Below are 19,844 nucleotides of genomic sequence, written 5' to 3'. Positions count from 1 at the left end.
AAATAAATCAGAGAGATAGGCATAGTCTTCTCGAAACAATCAGCATCTAATATTAACAAAGCTTGACATGACATATTTCAGCCATTAAAACCCTCAAACATTTGAAAACAATTGGAGACGTTGGACACTTTGAAAAGTGTGACAGTTGTGCTTGAGGCACATGGAACAAGCAGCTTTGGGCTTGCTGTATGATGATGGGTAATCGTGCAAAATGTATATGTGGATGTGAAATCGAGTGCAGGGCTTAGAAAGTGAAAAATTTTGCATGCTGTTTTAGTGCTACAGTGGTAATTAACTCTTAAATTTTTATAAATATTTGAATGCGTCATTCCATATCACCCAAATCTATTTTCTGTGTTAATCAAATAATACTTCAAACTGTTTTTATTTTTTTATTTTTATTTATTTATGTTTTTATTATTTTTTTTAAGCGAGGCAACCCTTGGTTAACCTCAGAAATTGCAAGGACCTTGTCAGCTTACAATTCCTTATTTTTTTTTTATTACGCCTACAGCACCTGGTCTTCCTAGGCGGTCTCCCATCCAAGTACTAACCAGGCCCGACCCCGCTTAGCTCCCGAGATCAGACGGGATCGGGCTTGTTCAGGGTAGTATGGCCGTAGACTTGCCACTTGCTTTACACAGACAAAAATGTTAACAAAAATTGGTCTCTTTAATACTGATGTTCAGGAAAAGCTGAAACCTGGTATTAATAACACAAAGTTCTAGGGTGTAGGCATTTCTTGATGATAGGCATTTTAATGTTATACGTAAAATAAAGAACAAAATGGAAATGTTTGATTAACAGGGGAAGACAAATGACAAACAATAAAAAAACAAGACTATTTCAGTATTTGTTGACTGTGTATATTTGAAAATGTCTAGCGTAATGTCTAGCAAATAGAAAATTTTAATGTAATTAAATTTGCTCAATATGGTAAAAGTCATGTCACCCGCTTTGGCCCCGTCCAGGAGGCCTGTGTGCCAGGTGGGTGAGTCTGCATGCCCTGCGCTCTCTGTGAGTCATAGGGCAGTCAGTCTGTGTTTACTGCCCTCGAGGGACGTGTCATCTTCTGGTGAAGGAAGAAGACAGGAAACTATGAAAGGACAGCGATCGGTGGTGTATAATCCCGCGCTACATTCGTGGTGTAGGTTGTCAGGAACTTGTGTGACGGAGGCTGTTGAGAGGTGTCAACACTGACACCTGACCTAGGTCCCGATCCTTCAGGTGGGTCCCCCGACAAAAGTGGAGGTTACACCTGGCCTCCTGAATCCGAAACTCGTGGGCAGGCCCTCAGCCTGTGTAATTCTAATGCCAGCTGGCCTTTGAGGGCCATTGTCCTCGGCCTTGGGGCTTTGGGGCCTTTGCAGGAGCCAGCGCGCCGCTGCTGCTGCTGACAGGAGCAACAGAAACCCAGGCCACAATGCGGGGGGCTGCGACACACTTGGGGGGACGCTATGCAGGGAGGAGCGGGCGTGGACAGTTCCATCGAGAGCAGCAGAAAGCTAGTTGGTTACAGGACGATCTGAACAGTAGTTTCGTGGAGTATGCTCAGTCGTTCCTCTTATTTTTTTGTTTTGGGATACTTTTGTTTGCTTTTGTAGTGTTGGCATATAAATCCTAAGCGTTCTCATCACAAGGAAAACATTTTTCTCTTTTTTAGACCCTGTATGAGATAATGGATTGTTAACTAAATGTATCATGGCAGTCATTTTGTGGTATGTGTAAGTAAAATCATTATGCCGTACACCTTGAACTTAGCAGTGCTGCTTGTCAGTTGTATCTCACTGAAACTGGAAAACATTTTTTAAAAAGTGCTAAAAAGGAAGATCGGTGTGTAATTAGTGCATGTAACGAGAGGGTCTGGCTTCGTCTGGGGCTGGGACAGGGCCCGCCCAGACAGTGGCAGTTACGCCGAGGCCTGGAGGATGAGTCTGCTGGGTGGGAGGCGGGCAGAAAGAGGTGGGGAGCTCCAGAGCGGGGGGGTCTTTGCGGGGGATAGGGGAGGTGAGGGGAGCTTCCTGTGGGGACCTTCTAGGTCACGTGTACGGGCTTTGGACTTTCAGAGCAATGCGAAAGGTTTTGAATGAGATTTGATACGATATTTTGAATGGATTTTTCACAATCTCTAGTGTCTTGTTTGGTTTAAAAAAAAAATCAATGCGGTGAAAGTTTCGTTGTCTCTGGCCATCTGTGTCTCACCAGAAGGCATCAGGACACTGTTAGTGGTCGCTGTGTCCACACTGTCGATCACTCACTTGTAGTAGCTCCGTCTTTTAAAATTGAAGCAAAAACTCTATCTCTGTGATGTTTGTGAAATAGCCAGGGATTAAGTTTTGCTGGACACTTTTTATAGAACCTGTATGACTAATATTTTCGACTGAAGTAAATGAATGTTTCCTTTGGTTTTAGCATAGTTTAAAACCGAATGGTAAAACATCGAATGTATCTGGGGTAAAGTGAACGTTACATGAACAAGATTGAGTAAAAGGGAAAGCACCCATATCTCTAATCTGTGAAGATCATGAAACATCGTCAAGAATGACTCATGGAACACAACATCGAGCAGAGACACAACAAAGTAAGGGCCGTTCTCAGACTTTCAAAACAACTGGACAGGAAATGGTAAAAGTGATGAAGAGGAAGATTTATTTTGGAGTAATTATAAGCACCGAGAACATATTCTCGACAAAAGAATGATTCATTCTAGGGATGTTTTAGAAACCGATCTCAGGACGAGGGTTTTTAAAGTCCAGGGTCCTTAGATCAATCATAGTCAAAACTCATTATTTTGGAATTTATGTGCTGTTTTTCACTTAGAGAGTTTATCTAAAATATATGTGAACATCTACGTTTACTTTCCTAATTACATGTGTATGTGAATTATTCGAGATGGACTTAATATTTCTCACAGCCTTAGAATACCTTTCTCAATGTCGGTGGAGGAGGCACTCAGGTTTCGTTTGCTCTGTGACTGTCCCCACGCCGTTTTGCCTGTTCAGCTTCCCGTACGTACGCTTTTTACTGTGGGGCTGAGAAAACTAAGTTCTAGAGTATGTTCTCCTTGAACTTTCTTCATAAAGTGTTTATATGAAATTATAATAGAAGGAAAGGATGCTTAGACTATGCTAATTACTGGCAAATCGAAAGATGTGTGACTTCGGTTCTTTTTTTCTGTGTAATACTCTATAAAAAGGAAGTCAGAAAGAGAAGTGATTTTACACTCAAAATATTTCTTCTTATAATATACTTTTTTCAGATTAAAAAGAATTACTATATTTTCCCCATACACATTTTAAAGTATAACATGAGCATATATTTAAATTATTTCTCTTTTAAAATTTGCAAATTTATTCCTGGAATAGTATTTTGTTCTGTAGGGTTCTGGTTCTAAATTTGTACTGAATGAAGGAATACACTTCTGTTAACTGTGAACCTGCAGAGTTTCAGTGAAACGAGCGATTGCTGATATAATGAATGACATCTTTATGCAATGAAATGAGAGCCCGGCTAGTAACACTTGTAGAAACGACGAATGAGCAAATGTAGTGAAGCCCAGAAGGTTGCGGAAAATCCCCACTTTTTTCTTAAAGAAAATTTTAAGAATTTCTATTTTTATGCTATTAAGAAAAGAAACAGATGTAGGACATTCTCTGTGGATAAAAACCGGACAAAAATAGTAAAACGCAGCAAAGATCTCAGTGCATTTGTATAAAAGGTTAAATTTGCAAATAATGGTAGAAACACGGACCTAGTACTTGATGCCCACGAAGGGCGTCGTGTGTGTTGATTCAGTGAACCTGCAGCAGCGCTGCGAAGCCCCGTTGTCCAGGTGAGGAAGCGGAAATGGAGCAGCTCGCATCAGGGCCGGGCCGTGAACGCGAGGATTTTGCCCCCGAGCCCGGACTCTTGGGCAGGCCACTCGCCGTCTCTGCTTCTCGGTCGTGTCAGCTTAGGGCAGAACGTGAGGCTTGACTTTGCGGAGCGTGGAGACCGGCCCTGGCCCTGTGTGCTCTAGGCGTCCCCTCTGGATCGCCCCCCCCCCCTTAATCTGACAAGGACCCTCCCTCAGTCTGCACCTTCTGTCTGAGAAAGAACAGGATGGTCACAGTTGGCATCCCCTAGCATAGGAGGGGGACAGTCACTCCAACTCCGAGCGCAGGGCTTCTAGAAGGAGAGCGCCTGGAGTCGTGGCACCTGCCACGAGGAAGAAGCAGTGGCTCCGGGTTAGGCGCCAGCTCCCGCCCCTGGTTTCACGATCTCATCTCAAGACAAAAACTTAGAAAGATGCCTTTATCTCTGCAAATAGTTTTCATGTTTGCTACTTTTCAAATATGCCGATAGACTGATATTTTAATGCCTACAAAGCAGAACCAGTTTTCTCATGCAAAAGTATTTTTATATTCAGATTAAGTTTTTTTATATTTTGATAAAATGACTCTGTTTAAAAATATTTTCTTTTGTATTAGCCATCATGCAAAAAAAATGTGCTCACATAGATTTAAGGCATTTTCTTATCAGTCACTTTTAAAACTGCTGGTACGTCTCAGAATGTTTACATGTTAAGTTGTTCCTGGATCTCGGTAGCTTTGCGACATTACTTTGATCAGGCGGGTTTCTCCAAAACAACTAACAGCAAATAACCGAGGCGGAGAGTGAGTTTGGTCTGTGGCAGGGAGGTCCAGCCCTGGGGGATGGCGGGCGGGGGCAGCTGTCCGCCCGTGTAACCAGAGCAGACCTGGGCGGGGTGTACACTGGGTCTTGCGAAAGAGCCGCTCTACGATCCGTCCTCTGTACTGACGTCAGAGTGACAGCGTCTTAAAGCGTACGTTCCTGCGCTTTCCCATGTCACTTCCGTGATTAAAATCCCGCGTTGGCAGTAGAACTTTGGGGATGAAGTTCACAGTCCCGAGCTTGCCACCCGAGGCTCTTTCGAAGCCAGCCCTCTCGGGACCCCCTTCCATCACGTTTCTTCCCTTTCTCCACGCACACCCTTCAGTCTACACAGGAGGACCGAGTCAGGATTTTGTTTGACCTCCCATACTGCCCCAACTAATACTGATGCCCTTTTCCCCGCTCTCCCTTATTTCGGCTATTCATACTTGTCCTGAAAAATTCAGTTTATGCGTCAAAGGACATAGCCAACAGTGAAAAGGCAAGCCAGGAAATAAGAGAAAATATTCGTAAAGTGTATATCTGATAAGGGGTTGCTGTCCAGAATGTGCAAAAGACTCCTACAACTTCACAATAACAACAAAAAACATTTAAAAGTGAGCAAAAGACTTGAGCAGATGTTTCTCCAAAGAAGGTACACAGATCGACAGCACGTGAAAAGGTGCTCAACATCACTCATCATCAGGGAAATGCAAATCAAAACCACAGCGAGATACCACCTCACACCCATTAGGATGGCTACAACAAATTCAGAGAATGACAGGTGTCAGCAAGGCTGTGGCAGAATCGGAGCCCTCGTGCACTGCTGGTGGGGGTGTAAATCGGTGCAGCCACTGTGGAAAACGTCACGCTGGTTTCTCAAAAACTTAAAAATAGAATTGCCATAGGAGTCAACAATTCCACTCTGGATATCTACCCCGAAGAACTGAAAGCAGGGACTAGAGAGATTCCTACACCTATGTGTATAGCAGCGTTATTTGCAATGGCCAGATGAAGGGGGCATCCCAGTGCCCGTGGGCAGAAGATCGGATAAGCAAAGTGTGGCCTGTACACACAGTGGATTGTTGGCCTTAAAAAGGAAGGAAATTGTGACACCTGCTACAACACGGATGAACCTCGAGGACATTGCGCTCAATGAAATAAGCCAGTCACAAAAGGATGAGTCCTGTGTGATTCCACTTCGGGAGGTACCTAGAGTCAGTAAACTCAAAGGAAACACGGTAGAACGGTAGTTGTGAGGGCTTGGGGACAGGGAGTTAGTGTTTAATGGGGGCGGTTTCAGTTTTGCAAGAGGAAAAAGTCCCGGAGATTGGTCGCACAATAACGTGAACGTACGAAACATCACAACTGCACGCTTAGAAGTGGTTAAAATGGTAAATTTTATTTAATGTTTATTATAATTTAAAAACTTTTAAAAATTGACAGAAAAATCAAGTAGCATATCTTCTTGAAAGGCTTAGGGATGTTCCCAGACTCACTCAGATGTGCCTGCCGCCCACAGCGGCCCTGCGATGGCGTGGGTACGAACAGGTCCGCGTTTTATGAGGCTGGGGGAGGGCGCCCCTAAAGAAAACTTGGCATTAGAGCGAATATTTGGATTGCGAAAAGAAATGACCATAAATTAAGAAGTTTTAAAAGTTGAAAAATATAAACATCACACAAATCCAGAAAGTTAATATAATACTATGTTAATTAAATACCCGAAACACCCCTAAGGTACTTTTTTTTTTCTTGTTGCATCTTTTGGCTACATACTCTTGGATCTCTGTATGACAATTTCGTAATATCATTTTTCATGCAGAGGATAGAAAGATAATTCAGTCTTCTGCTGGCATGATTGCGAGAATAATTTAACATTTTTTTGGTAATTTAGAAAATTTTCTTTTGGCTTCACAAGTCATGCTGTGCGAATATTTTAGGATTATCGTCAAATTTGAGAAAACCTGCCTCAAAACTTCTTTCATGTATAAGTTACAACATTTTAGGGCTTTTCACGTTTTCTTGGGATTGGCGACACTCGTTCACCAGTGTCCCCGCACGAGGCGCATTGGCACGGGGTGTGTCAGGGCGGTTCCTGGGGCCACGAGCACTGTTTGAAGCACACGTGGAAGTGACTGGAAACTCGGGCGTCCCCCAAGTCCGAACTGCACATGGAGGTCAGAGTGAGATGAGGCAGGAGCAGACGACGTGGTTAAATGCCTGACCGCTGCCCAGTTTGTCAACGTTTAGCACGTGATGGGGTTTGCGGGGTTCGGAGCGGTGCCCTGGCCTCCGGGCCCCACTCTCCGGCGCCACAGTGCAGACCCCTCGTCTAGTCCAGCCGGATGCGGCGGGCCCGGGGCCACCCTTCCCCCAGGTCTCCGTGGGCGCCGCTGCCCTGGGTGCTCCATCAGGCCGGATGCCTGGGCGGTCGCTGTCCCTCAGCACCTGGTCCCAGCACCTGCAGGAGGTGGCGCGGCTGTCCCCTCCCCCACGGCCGCACACAGCGCTGGTTTCGGGTGTCGTGCTCGGGGTGTGTGACATGACCCTGAGGGTCGGCTTGGGAGCCTAGCAAGGGACCTGGCGACGCGGAGCTCATGATGTCTTACGTCATGGGGGTGTGGAACCCGGGTCACAGAGACGTGAGGCCGTCCGCTGAGTGCTCTGGGTACAGTGTGCCTCAGGCTGCTGTTCGCCTCCTGAAGGATGGCACTCGAGCAGAGCATTCGGTCCCTCTGCAGAAGGGACTTGACAGAAGGACGGTTCAGCGGGGAGATGGCCTTGGGGGACGGCAGACTTTGACTTTGAAGGGAACTGTGGCGGGCAGGCCTGCGGGCTGCTGGGGTCAGGTCCGGACCCAGGAAGCAGCGAAGCGGAGGCCGCCGAGGCCCGGGCCGCACGTTTGGTTTTGTGACGCGGACTGTGCGGACTTCTTCGGGACAGTGTGGCACAGTGTGGCCCCCGATTCTGGAGGGAACGGGCGTTGGAGCAAGGTAACCTCAAGGCAGACCTGCCGTGTGTCCCTTCCTCGACCATCGTCGTCAGCCAGCGGCAAGAATGTTGAAAGGAAGAGGGAGAAGTCGTGTCCCGGATTCTCCGCCCACGACTTACCTGTTTGTGTTCATTAAATTTATCGGGGTGACAGCCACCCCCAGACTTTAAGAAAAACCACTTTGACAGCGGTCAGGGCTGCAGCACAGGCCCCGTGGGAAGCAGGCCGAGGGCAGACAGCTCATCTCTCCCCGCTCCGGCCAGGAGACCTGACACCGAGCACGTGGCAGACGCGAAGGAAAATGATTTCAAAGGAGTAAAATGTTCAGTCTACCCGCGTTTTTTAATTCTTTTTTCAAAACCCTTAGCGCCTCAGTAAGATTTTTCTTCATTTGACCCCAGTGACACATTTTCGTCGTTTTAATTTGTGTTCTCTATTGACTCGCTAATTTGTTCTGTTCTCATACTTCGTGGATTTGAATAAAGCTGTGATTTTTAGAAGACAGTGTTTCTAGCAAACAGTGAAAATGTTTCAGGTGGGTTTGGAGTCAGACGACTCTGAGTCTGGGGCCGCCGCACGTGTGGCCCGTCGGTCCCCGCTCGTGCTGGGACGGTCTGTCGCGTGGGCCTCAGTTGCCATCAGTCCGCTGATGCGCGTTTGGTTCAGTTTTGGGGGTTAGGACTGATATTAACGCTGTTTTAAACAGTGCCTAGAATGAGACGTTTCTTGGGAAATGCTGGGTTCTAATCGCCTTGCTGGAGTGTCGTAGGTGTCGACTCACGTCGTCTTAGGTTTTTGTCTCTTTGATGAGATTTGAATCTCGTCTCTTTGATGGAGACCTGGGTGTCGTCTGAGTCTTCCTGAGACTTACGTGTTGATATGTGTGAAGAATGTCATCTGTTTTATAGTTATCCTGCTTAGCTTCAATGAGATATATTTTCTTTACTAATTTTTAAGTCCTCAGAAGGAATCACTTGGTGACAGAGCCTTGTGCGACGCGGTGCGGCACAGCGAACGCTCACTTAATGCCTGGAAGAGTGACCGGGCGGACGGACGACTGAGAAGCACGCCAGTGTCAGTAAAGAGCTTAGGTTTGCTCCACGGTCGGATAGTGAGATAAGGTTGTATTTCTTGGCACTTTATGTTAAAAATGCGGTTCTTTGTATTAATTGAAAACTGACGTCTTTAGAGTGATTTATATATTGCTTACCACAGCAAATGAGTCATTTTTTAGTACCTAAGGATACGTCATATAAAAGTAGCTGTTATTTTATTCTACATGGTAAAGGGAATAATTATGCGTGCAATTTGGAGTATTATATTATTTATGATTGTTTTAAATGCTTTTTCCCATGATGGTTTTATTCGGATAAATGCCGGAGATGCCTGTGAGCTCTTCTGCAGCCCCACAAGCTCTCATGTCAACCTCAGCCTTCTGCCCACTGGTAAAACCTGCTCTGGGAGATGGAAAAGTTGCTTATAGCTTGTTTTTGCACTCAGCACGTGAAGTGGTGCTAGCTGCTGGGTGCTCGGATGTCTCCAGACGTACTTCCATCATGTGGGGTCTTACGTGTGGCGGTGGCGGGCGGCTCTGCGGTGCGGGGCCTGCTTCCGGTGTGCATCGGCCCCGGGGAACGGCGTAACTCCAGACTACGCCGTCGTTCATCCGAGTCCGTTCAGGAGTCCGATGTCGTGCTTCGAATACGGGCGTCGGGACAGGGAAGCAGCGTGGTTCTAGGTAGTTACAGTCAGAAATCAGTTTGTGTAGGGGAAGCGCGTGCTTTTTTCGGTTCAATCTATTCACCTGTAAAGTCAGGTATTGAAATTGATTTCATAATATTCTCTGTTTTAGACAGATGCAGTTGAGTTGTATTATTTTTAATTATTAAATCCTAGGATATATAGATTAGTTTCAAGTATATAGTACATTGGTTAGATATTTATATAGTTTTTTTTTTTTTTAATCTAATGGAGGTTAAATTAGCTTTGCCCAAGAGCAGCTCAGTTTCTTCTACCAAATAACTTTTTTAAATGGAAGCAGAAATAAATTTATACGTGCGGCATAAACTGATGCCGTGGCTTCCCACGTCCCCATGATTTAGTGTGTGCACACACGTCTGAATGGACATGGAATTACTTTATAGCAACACATATGTTGAACTTGTTGTAAAAAGCGATGTTTAATGTGGAAACATCTGAAATCTGAATTTTAGAAATAGGGACGATGTTGAGCATGGGAATAGAGGTGGATGGAGCACAGGTTTTGTGTGGGGGCGGGTATCACTGTTCCGACCTGGACGTGTCCAGATGCTTAGTGGACATGCAGATGGAGTCGGGGAGTTGGGGGGGGCAGGACTGACGGCATAAATCCGGCCATCGTGAGCATCTAGATGGCATCGAGGGTCATGAGACTGCAGCAGGTCACCACAGAGTGACTGCAGACAGGGGCCCAAGGGTGGGGCCCCGTGGCTCTGCCACCTGGGGGCCTGGGGAAGAACCGTGTCCAATGAGCCAGGAGGATAAATAACCGAGAGGGCGTGGGGTCCGGGGAGCCAGAGGCAGAAAGCCTGTGGGACAGAGTGAGTGACTGTGAGGGGCCGCTGGTGACTCGGTGCAGTCAGGACAGAGCTGACGGTTACTGTAGCCGTGTGGCATCTAGTTCCGGTGGCTTTGCTACGTGTCGATTCGGTGGCGGGCGCAGTGGGTGGCACGGGGCTAAGCCGCTCGGGGAGGAGGCGCGTGCGCGAGTCTTCGGGTTTGTGGCGGAGGAGGAGAGGGGGAGCCTCCCTGGAGGGCGGGGGCCTCGCTTTTTGTTTTGTTTTGTTTTAACGCAGGTGGAGTATGTTTTGTTTTGTTTTGTTTAGTTTTGTTTTGTTTTAACGCAGGTGGAGTGAGCGATTGTAGGTGAGGGGGGCGTTTCAGGAGAGAGGGAAACTCGTGGCGGGAGAGAAAGGAGGGGTGCCGGCCTGCCCGGGCCTGGCGGCAGCGGGCTACGGAGCGACAGGCAGAGGGGCGGCCTCCTCGTGGAGCAAGGAGGCGGTGGTGACAGGCGACCGTGTGCTGGCGGAAGGTCGCGGGCCTGCCCTGGACACCTTCAGTTTAAAATGCCGAGATGTGGAGAAGGAAGGGGTCCGAGCCGTTCGAGGAAAGAGTAGAAGGCGGGGACTGGTCTCCCCAGGGTGGATGAGCCTCTGGAATGTGAACTGTGGGGCGGGAAGGTCCTTCTACTGAGACACGGGGCATGTGACTGAGTGCAGGTGACAGGAGGGCCGCCCCCAGCCCCCTAGCAAGGCGACGCCCATGCCGCTGACACCAACACTGAGATCCTATGGGAGAGGCATGGCCAGGGCACTCGCCACGGGGCACGGCCTGAAGTCCTGTCACCCCTGTCTCGGTGAGACTCCTTAGCAATTCAGCTCCGAGCTGGAGCTTAGGGTGGAGGAGGGTCGTCGGTGAATTCCTGGGCTCAGCATCTGTGGAAGGGAAGTGTGGGGGTGGGGACGGGGGAGAGAGGAAGCAGGCGGGTGGCTGTGCACGTGGAGGGCTGGAGCTGGGGGACCCTGTAGGGTGGCTTTGAGCAGCCAAGGCCCCTGGGCTGTGCGTGCCCGCTTCACTTGGGCGCTGGTGGGGCTGCCCCTGCAGTGGGTGTGCCCGAAGTGGGGCGCTGCCCTCGGGGGGCGCCAGGCTGGCAGGAGGCTGAGCCTGTGCCTGCAGCCGGGAGCGCATCATCGTGCGGGATCTGGGGCGCGTGGCGCTGTCCACTGCAGAAACCAGTGTGGAACCCTTGTTACTGTGGTTCAGGGGCCACATTTTAACCCATCCTTAAGACACTCGCTTGCCGAGTCTCGGTGTGATGTCACAGGAGAACCTGTGCGATTATCTGAAAAGCCTTTTCAAGTATTGCTCCGTTCTCCAGCTATGTGTCTTTGTGAGGTCAGATCGTGTTCAGATACTTCCTCTAAATGACCTGTCACAACCTGCTAAACACGGAGCAGATTGGAGAATCCAGCTGCTTCAATTAAGACAGACTTTGAAAACATCTGTAAAAGTGTAAAATAGTGCCCCACTACTCAGTAAAAATTTTTCTTCTGCAAAGTAGCTATTTTTCATAAAAATATAAATGAATGTTATATGTAACAGGTTTACTATTATTACTTAAAATTAAATACACATTTAAAATGCTTCAGTGTTTATTTATATTATAGCAAATGTCAATACTTATACATAAATAAAAACTCTCTGAGGTATTACTAAAATCTAGAAGTACATGAAAAACATGGCAAGTGTAGTAATTTTATAGGAAATGAGAAGGTCTAGTAACGAGGTGACAGGTGTGTGCATTTAGGAACCTTAGAACACCCGCCAGGCAGGGCAGCGGTTCCAGGCGGGGGCGGGGTGGCCTCCCGGTGGTCAGCCAGTCCTCCCACGTCCAGTCCCCGCTTCGCCTCTCTGGGGACTGGCATCAGCACGTGGCTTCTTGGACTGCTTTTCTTTCCTGCAGAATGAGCACCGAAAGCAAAGACGAACGTGTCCGTGGAAGATTTAGTAGAAGCGACCTATGTGGAACTCCAAGATCGTGATCGATGAGCCGTTTAAAAAGTAGAAATTGTTCAAAACATTCTCTGAACGTAGAGTAATAAATCGGGGAATTTTCAACACAGTTCCTACTGGAGTTTTGAATCTAGGTCATATAAAAATTACAACAGCGTTGGGAGTGCAAAATGTAGTGTTAAAACTTAATTTATAGTCTAGGCTTTGAACCCACCTCCCAGAGCTCTTCATTCTCATGTCTTCTTTATTAAGTTAATCAAACGTTTTCATTTCATTCTGTATTTTACGTATAACATTAAAATGCCTATCAAGAAATGCGTACCCTAGAACTCGAAGTGTTATTAATTCCAGGTTTCAGCTTTTCCTGAATAGCAATATAACAGAGACCAATTTTTGCAACACTGAACGTGCCCGATCCCGTCTGATCTCGGAAGCTAAGCAGGGTCGGGCCTGGTTAGTGCTTGGATGGGAGACCACCTAGGAAGACCGGGTGCTGTAGGTGTAAAAAATACTTAAAAAATAAGGGATTTTAAGCTCACAGGGTTCTTGCAATCTATGAGGTCCCTGAATAGCAATATAACAGAGACCAGTTTTTGCAACACTGAACGTGCTCGATCCCGTCTGATCTCGGAAGCTAAGCAGGGTCGGGCCTGGTTAGTGCTTGGATGGGAGACCACCTAGGAAGACCGGGTGCTGTAGGTGTAAAAAATATTTAAAAAATAAGGGATTGTAAGCTGACAGGGTTCTTGCAATCTATGAGGTCAATGAAAGGTTGCCTTGCTTTAAAAAAAAAAAAAAGAATGGCAGCCTGTTCTCCTGACGGGAGCCACCACGTCACGTTCCCGTAGAGCTCATGGCCAAAGACAGGTGACTCTCCGGTAAGACACACTCACGTGGATCCAGCAGCGAGAATCCCGACCCCCAGTTTTCTGGCTGGCTGGCTTAGAGGCCTGCGCTGCCCCGGGTTCTCATATCGTTTTCAGATAGTTTCCTTTGTTCTATTTTTTGTTTGACTCTATATTTTCCATGCCGACTTTTTTGCTCAGGCTGTTTCTCCTCGTACTGAAGTGGCTGTTTTCCCAGTTCTGAGTGCAGAACGGTGATGTCCACTCTTTCTCCCTGGTCAGGGGCCACCCAGGCGCCCTGGTCCTGCCTTGGAGTTCGGTATTTGCTCTCCTGACTGAGCCAGCCGAGGCTGGGGGGCCTTACAAGGCCTGCACGTCATGACCCGCCCCGGCACAAGTAGGATAGAGGTGGGGGACAGGAGTTGGTGCGCGGCACGGGGGGTTCCCGGAGGGGAGCACGGCGACTCCTTCCGCTGCAGCCACAGGGACACAGGCACTCTGCGGGGCTCCCGCGGGATGGAGGGCCCGCACGCTGGGCTTGCTGCCGGCACTGATGGCCGGTTCTCTCCTTCCTGTCCCGGCTGCCTCCCGGGGCCTGGTCAGAGCAGGGAGAGACCCAGGCGGTTCCGTGGCGGTTCATGGCAGGTTATTGTGGCTGTAGAAGTTTAGGAATGTGAGCGGAAGAGAGCAGCACACGATGTCACCACCCAAAGATGCCGGCGTACACGTTTGCGTGCGTATGAAATATACATGGGCCTACGTTGTTCACGTCAGACGTGAGGTGACATGATATACTGCAGGAAAAATCATTTGTAATTGAATCCAGTTTGTGTGTGTAATTTATAAAATGTGTATGCATTTATATACACGTATAGATTAAAACGCATTTTTTCTTTTAGCTAATGTGGCTCATATAGTGGTTCTGCTTTTCTCTTAAATTTTTAATTTAACCAAATCCAGTTAAATTATAAATGTAAACTTTCATTATTATTTTTAGCAACTGCACTTTTGGATCATATGTCTAAATTTTTTATTGTAAGCCTTTGCAAATCCTTCTATTTTAGTAGGAAGATATTAAAAATCAACAAAGAATAAAAATTCTTAAAGATTGTAAGAATCAACCAAAATCCTTTTCAACTCTCTCTAATGCTTGATTTTAAATGTGTCTTCTTTAGATCTCCTGTAACTTAGAAATATATTTTGTCTAAATTTTTTCTATTCATATTTTGTTTTTCTTTAATGACGTTTACTTTTTTTGTCTATAATTTTTACGTAATAATTCCTTATCGATTCTGAATTATACGCATTTTAGTGGCATTTCCCCCTCTACTTCTGGTATCTTACTTCAGAGTAAAAAAGAATATTATTAACAGCCACAGAACTTTTAAGTCACTTATCATAGTATGAATTCCTTTGAGTTCTGGTTATAAATTGGGATTCATTTCTGAAATTTCACTTCATCTAAAAGAAATATCAAAAGTGATCACAAAAAGAAAAGCATAAGTATATACACAGTTATAAAGATTTACAAAATATTCAAAATTAAGTATTTTGAAAAGTGTACTTACTAGGAGATCCTCCAGGAGATTTTTTTTTTTACATGCACTATTCTCCCAGAAGCTTTAAAAAACATATTAAAATGATGTTTATTTAGATCGAAGGTGTTTTCTTCTTTTTTAAGATAAATTTCTCTTTAATGAGCATGGATATTCCATTTCTAAAATTATTTTCTATTCTTTTTTATTCATCCCACCAGAAGAATGAACATAAAAGAATGTAAGCTCCTTGAAAACAGGGATAAATGCCTGGCACATAAGGGATTTATAATGTGTATTTGTTGAGTAAACAAATATTTACAGAAATGCTGTGCCACGTAAAAATTAGTGTCTGCTGTTGTGAACATTTTTGTTGATAACTAGATGCTCATGAATAATCCGCAATCTGGTGTTCATGGCATTTTCCTTCTTTTCCGTGGTCCCTAGCCTTTCATTTTACGGCGAGCCTCCCTGCCGAGCCGTGTGAAGTGCTAGCGGTTGAGGTGTAGGTACATGTGGGGTGCTCGGGCACCCCGGGGCTGTGGGCCTCAGAGGGGGGCGTCCTGGGGCAGCCTAGGGCGTGGGCTCTTGACCCGGGGTCCGCAGATGGTCTGCGAGGTGTCAGATGCTGAAGCCGGGGCGGGAGGGTGGTTCCTCTGTTACTTTGAAAATGTCTTTGTGGAAAAAAATAGTTTTCAGTGCCAAATTATATTGTTAGTGTATTGTTTCACTGCAGACTTATGAGGTGGCAAATGAAGTCACCTTTCTATGTGCCGGTCTGGGCAGCAAACTGTAGCTTGTGGTCTTAGCCCCTGGGTACCCTGTGTCTCGTATGCCACCAACTTTAAAGGAGAAATGACAGGAACTCTTTTCAGCATGCCCAAATTTCCCTTGGGCAGGGGAGTTCAGCTACGTGAGTGAGAATTCCACGTACAGGAAATAAGCAGGGGGTCCCTTCTGGCAAATTCCACCATGCTCATTAAATTCCTCAACCAAAACACCATGTTCCCTAAGTGCAGCGGACTTGACATTCATGTAGCAAAACCTGTTCGACTTCTAAGTTGGAGAAAGAGATGGAGGGCGCATTTCTAAATCAGTGCATATGATAAGTCCAGAAACCAGCTCTAGGTAAAAATTGTCTCTCTGTTACTTAAACTGCCCATAAAGGGGGAAAAAGTTGGTTTTTATAAGTACACACCAGTAGAGTATCTTCTGTACACCGAAGTTTGAGAAACACTAAGCAAGACTAAAGGAAAAAGCAAAAGGGACATTCACTTACAGACGTGTGGACGTTCGAACTCCTCTTCCCTTCCAGTAACTTTCACATCTTAGTGGTGAGTGGTGGAGAGCGGAAGGCTCCAGGGTGTCAGCCCCAGTCAGCACCAGCAGCGAGCTTGTTCATACAGCTGCTGCTTGTCATGTGTGCCTTTTAATCCACCTTGACTTGTTCGCCATGCTCACTGAATGTCTTAGATAAAACACAAAAACGTACAAGCTGCTTTAACTTGAGAATCTGTTAATAAGTTTGTTGAGATGATTAAATCAAATAGTTTCATCTCCACAGAGGCTAAGGAGTTAGGAGTTGAAGAGCAAATGAGATATTTCGATGATGTGACTTCAGCGTTGAAGACAAAATAAATGTGTTTCTTACAACATGCTTCTTCCTAAGAATATCAGATGCAATGATCAAACCATTACAGAATAATTATAAGAAAAATACACAAGCAGGCGTGTATTGATAACAATATAAAACATTGGTGTGGTTTATCGAACACCCACTATGGAACACCTGCTGTCCAAGCTTGGTGATTTTTAAAAGGTCCCAGGATGAAGTCAGGCTGCAGCCAGTGCTGACATATAGTCTGCTTTCGTTTCTGAGGCATCTGAGGGGCATGATCAATGGAATATTTTTGAAAGACAAACTGGATGAGTGAGTATGTGTGCATGCGTGACGGTGTGTGCATGCATACATGTATGTGCATATGTGTGTGCCGTGCATGCACTTCTGTGTGCATGCTTGTATATGTGTGTGCTTGTGTATGCATGTGTACACATGATTGACAGGGCAGATACTGGATTCAAGGGCCAGCTTGGAGGTGACTGGTTGATATGTGATTTGGGACTAAACTTGGTGTTATTTGTGGAGATGGATAATAAGTAGCAAATCAAAGAAATATTAGAAAAAACAGGGGCCAACGAGCCTCAGTGTCTTAGTGGACCAGGCGCAGTCCAGCAATGTCACTTCACCAGTGAACACTGCTGACAGGGACAGGCTGGCACAGACAGCCCACCTCTTGGGCCTGTGGGGCAAAGCCGCACTAGAAAGAGGCATGTGTCCTATGCCTTGAAACACAGGCACGTGTCTTATTTCAGCAAATTGGAGACGCTGGAGTTAACCCTCACAGCACAGGTGTTAATGGTCATTTGAGATATTTGCATAGGTTGTGTCATTTAGAATATCGAAAGTATTAACAAACCCTTTTATAGGTACCTGCAATGGAATAAACCACAGCGGAGCCACATTTGTAGGCACGGCCACTTCAGAAGCTCTTAGAAGGTGGTCTTGAAATGACTGTCGAGTTGTGTTATTTCATTCCCTCCAAAATTAATGTGTATGTCTAGCTCTCAATTTGTGTTTCACCTTAATTTTACAGATTTTAAGAACCGAATTCTTAGATTTCATAAGGGGAAGCATTGCAAAGAGCCTTCTAGTTTACTGAGGGTGAATGCCGTGCTGTGTATTTCAAACCCACTCCAGGTCTCTAACTGTGCTCTCCCCCTTCTCCTCCCCCAGATGAATCGGCTCCCAGGGAAGTCAGCAGGGTAAGTAACGTGCACACGATTTCTGCCGCCACGTCCAGGAAGTGGCCCGTTCGCGTGTTTTCCCAGCGCTTCAGCATGTTCAGTTATTAGAAAAGCAACGACAAAAACTGCCTTCTCCAGAATATCGTCTGTTAACATGGAGTAAAGCCCGTGGCGGGGCGGGGGACCCGCCAATAGGCGTTTTGTTTGGCCCGTACGTGCGTGTGGTGGTCTGTGAATCAGTTGCCAGCAATTAGCAATGGAGAGACTGCGTATGAAGGCGGGACTTTTAGCTTCTCTTAGAAAAGCATAAGATAAGGCAACACTGACCCAGCATCCCACATGGCAGCGGTCTGCCTAGGCCATGTAGCAGGAGCCACCTCCGCCACGGTCCTCCACGTGGTGGCTTCTTCACGTGTGTTACCTGGCTCATTCACCCCTGACCCCTGCCTTCGAGTTCACGCCCCTTCTCTTCCGGAGGACAAAAGGTGACAGCTCACGTGTGGAAGGCATGAATCCCCTCAGTACTTTCAGAAATACTAAATGAAGTGTTTTCATGCCCGAGAGAAATACTTGCTGTTAACTTTAAGGGACATAGCAAATTAGAAGCTTATGGGGGACAAGTACTGAAGGCACTTAAGCGCACTGTGTTTAACACTACGAAATTATAATTACGTATGAAAAAGTAAGTGGTGTCTTAATTATATATCTTGTAGACAGATAAATGTCTTAAATGTGAATCAAATATTAAAAATAGATTTGCATCTGATGCAAGCTTATATAAGAGATCACGCTGTCATAACGTATAACCTAAAGAACTGTTAAAACATCCTATATACAGATCTGTTCCTTTATTTTCGACCATGTGAAGACTCTCCAAAGTGACCAGGGTCTTTGCTGGAGACTGGAGATTTCCCTCTCCCCCTACCAACCTGGCAGATGCTTAGGGTGTCTGCGAGTGTCAGGGTCTCACGGGGTGCCTTCGCTGCTGACGTCATGCTGACAGGTCTCAGTTAGTTACCCGGTCTGTCTGCTTCAGGGTGTATCCGGGGTGGAGGGCTCAGCCTGGGGCTTCTAAAGCTGCTGGGCACAGCAGGAAAGGCTAAAGGCTTGTGGGTAAGAAGATTCTCACAGTGAACTTGGGCAGAGCCTTGAGACGCTGAGGTGCCTTCAGTGGTGTCACGCGTTTATCAATCGGGGCAGTAGGCAGAAAACTGCAACTTACTCATCAGTATCCCTTCAAAAACAGACTAACTTAAGTTATCGGGAACGTCTGACCTCAGTTGAACCTGGGCAGCCCCGAGAAGATTTTCGACTTTGTCGTTTCTGAGGGCGGTGGAGAGGGGATGCCCAGTGGCGGTGGCCTCAGCCCCGGCGCGGGTCTGCTTTGCGTCGTAGCCTGTGGACAGCAGCGTTGAGACTGGCATCCCGACCCTGGCTTCCGTCAGCGATGGGCTCCGTTCACCAGCTGCTGAGCACGCTCCCTTCGCCCCCAGGGTCCCCGCGTGTCACGGTTTTGGTGCCGTCGCATCGTGACCGCGTTTGCTGTCGCAGCCTGCTGCTTCAGACGTAAGCCGAGTTCTCGGTGGAGAGAACCGCTGTATAGACAAAGGGCAGACTTTTTATTGACTACGTCGCTGTATGCGCTAGTTTTGCAAAGTATTGCCCGAGACAGCCGGGATCGGATAATGGCGTTGCCACACACTTCTGACTGTGCCAGCCCCTGCCCCCCGTGAAGAGGAGAGAGACAGGCAAGGACCGATTAGAAATGACGACGAAACTGTACTTAGTGATTTGTCTTTGCTATTGTTTCATAAGGTTTGTTTATTTTATGCCAAATTTGGAGGAAGTGCATCTCGACCTGAGAAATACTAAATATTGTTAGAAATAATAAGTCTTAGAAATACTAAATTCCAAATAAATACGAGCTGATAACGTAGGACAGTATCAGTTGCCAAAATCTTTTAAAGTTTCTTTTCTGAACATACCCCAGGTCTTGGTCAGTGCTGGTTTAACGGGTACTCAGTCTGCTTTCTTCGGATAGCAGCCCCTCGATTTAAACAAGGTAAGATCGAGGCTGCCTAGCGTCGTCGGTGGTGGCCGGCGGCCGGCCACAGGGCCTCCGCTTGGGCACATCCACCGTCAAGAGCCACGCTCTCTAGGGAGCCCCGATCGCTCTTCCCCCAGGCACTTCTGGTTTTTGTGGGATACTTTCTCCCTTAGAGCCGGACAGCTTCTCCTCGACTGCTGTGCATGAGTATAGTTTCGACTCTGCGGCAGCTCAGCGAGGGTCCCCGCGCCTCCGAGGGAGCGCGCTTTGAACAGAGGGGCCGTGTCCTGTCTCCCCCCGTGAAACACGCTCGCTTCGAAATGATTGGCCCCACACTGGCCTCTCCCTCTGGGCCGTCACACGTGCCGTTTCCCCTTCTGGCTGATTTTCTCATTCCCTTCGGGTTTCCACTCAAA

The 19,844-nt window shown here is 46.8% G+C and overlaps 1 protein-coding gene, 1 non-coding gene and 1 pseudogene across 2 annotated transcripts in view; 2 read left to right on the top strand and 1 right to left on the bottom strand.

Annotated features, from left to right (window-relative positions):
- The window catches only part of PDE10A (phosphodiesterase 10A), a 178,251-nt gene that overhangs the window by 84,718 nt on the left and 73,689 nt on the right, over positions 1-19,844 (top strand). Inside the window, exon 3 of the mRNA XM_015591915.2 lies at positions 17,371-17,399. Coding sequence (XP_015447401.2) covers positions 17,371-17,399 — 29 coding nt within the window. The remainder of the gene's footprint in view (positions 1-17,370; positions 17,400-19,844) is intronic.
- On the bottom strand, positions 506-624 carry LOC112482392. The gene has a single exon (XR_003047294.1). It is a non-coding gene; the product is annotated as a 5S ribosomal RNA (ribosomal RNA).
- LOC112482360 lies at positions 12,582-12,698 on the top strand (annotated as a pseudogene).

The sequence above is a fragment of the Pteropus alecto genome, unplaced genomic scaffold (assembly GCF_000325575.1).
Source record: "Pteropus alecto unplaced genomic scaffold, ASM32557v1 scaffold195, whole genome shotgun sequence".
Classification (NCBI taxonomy): Eukaryota; Metazoa; Chordata; class Mammalia; order Chiroptera; family Pteropodidae; genus Pteropus; species Pteropus alecto.
The sequence above is the reverse complement of the archived record's forward strand: the minus strand, read 5'-3'. Positions and strand labels throughout refer to the sequence as shown.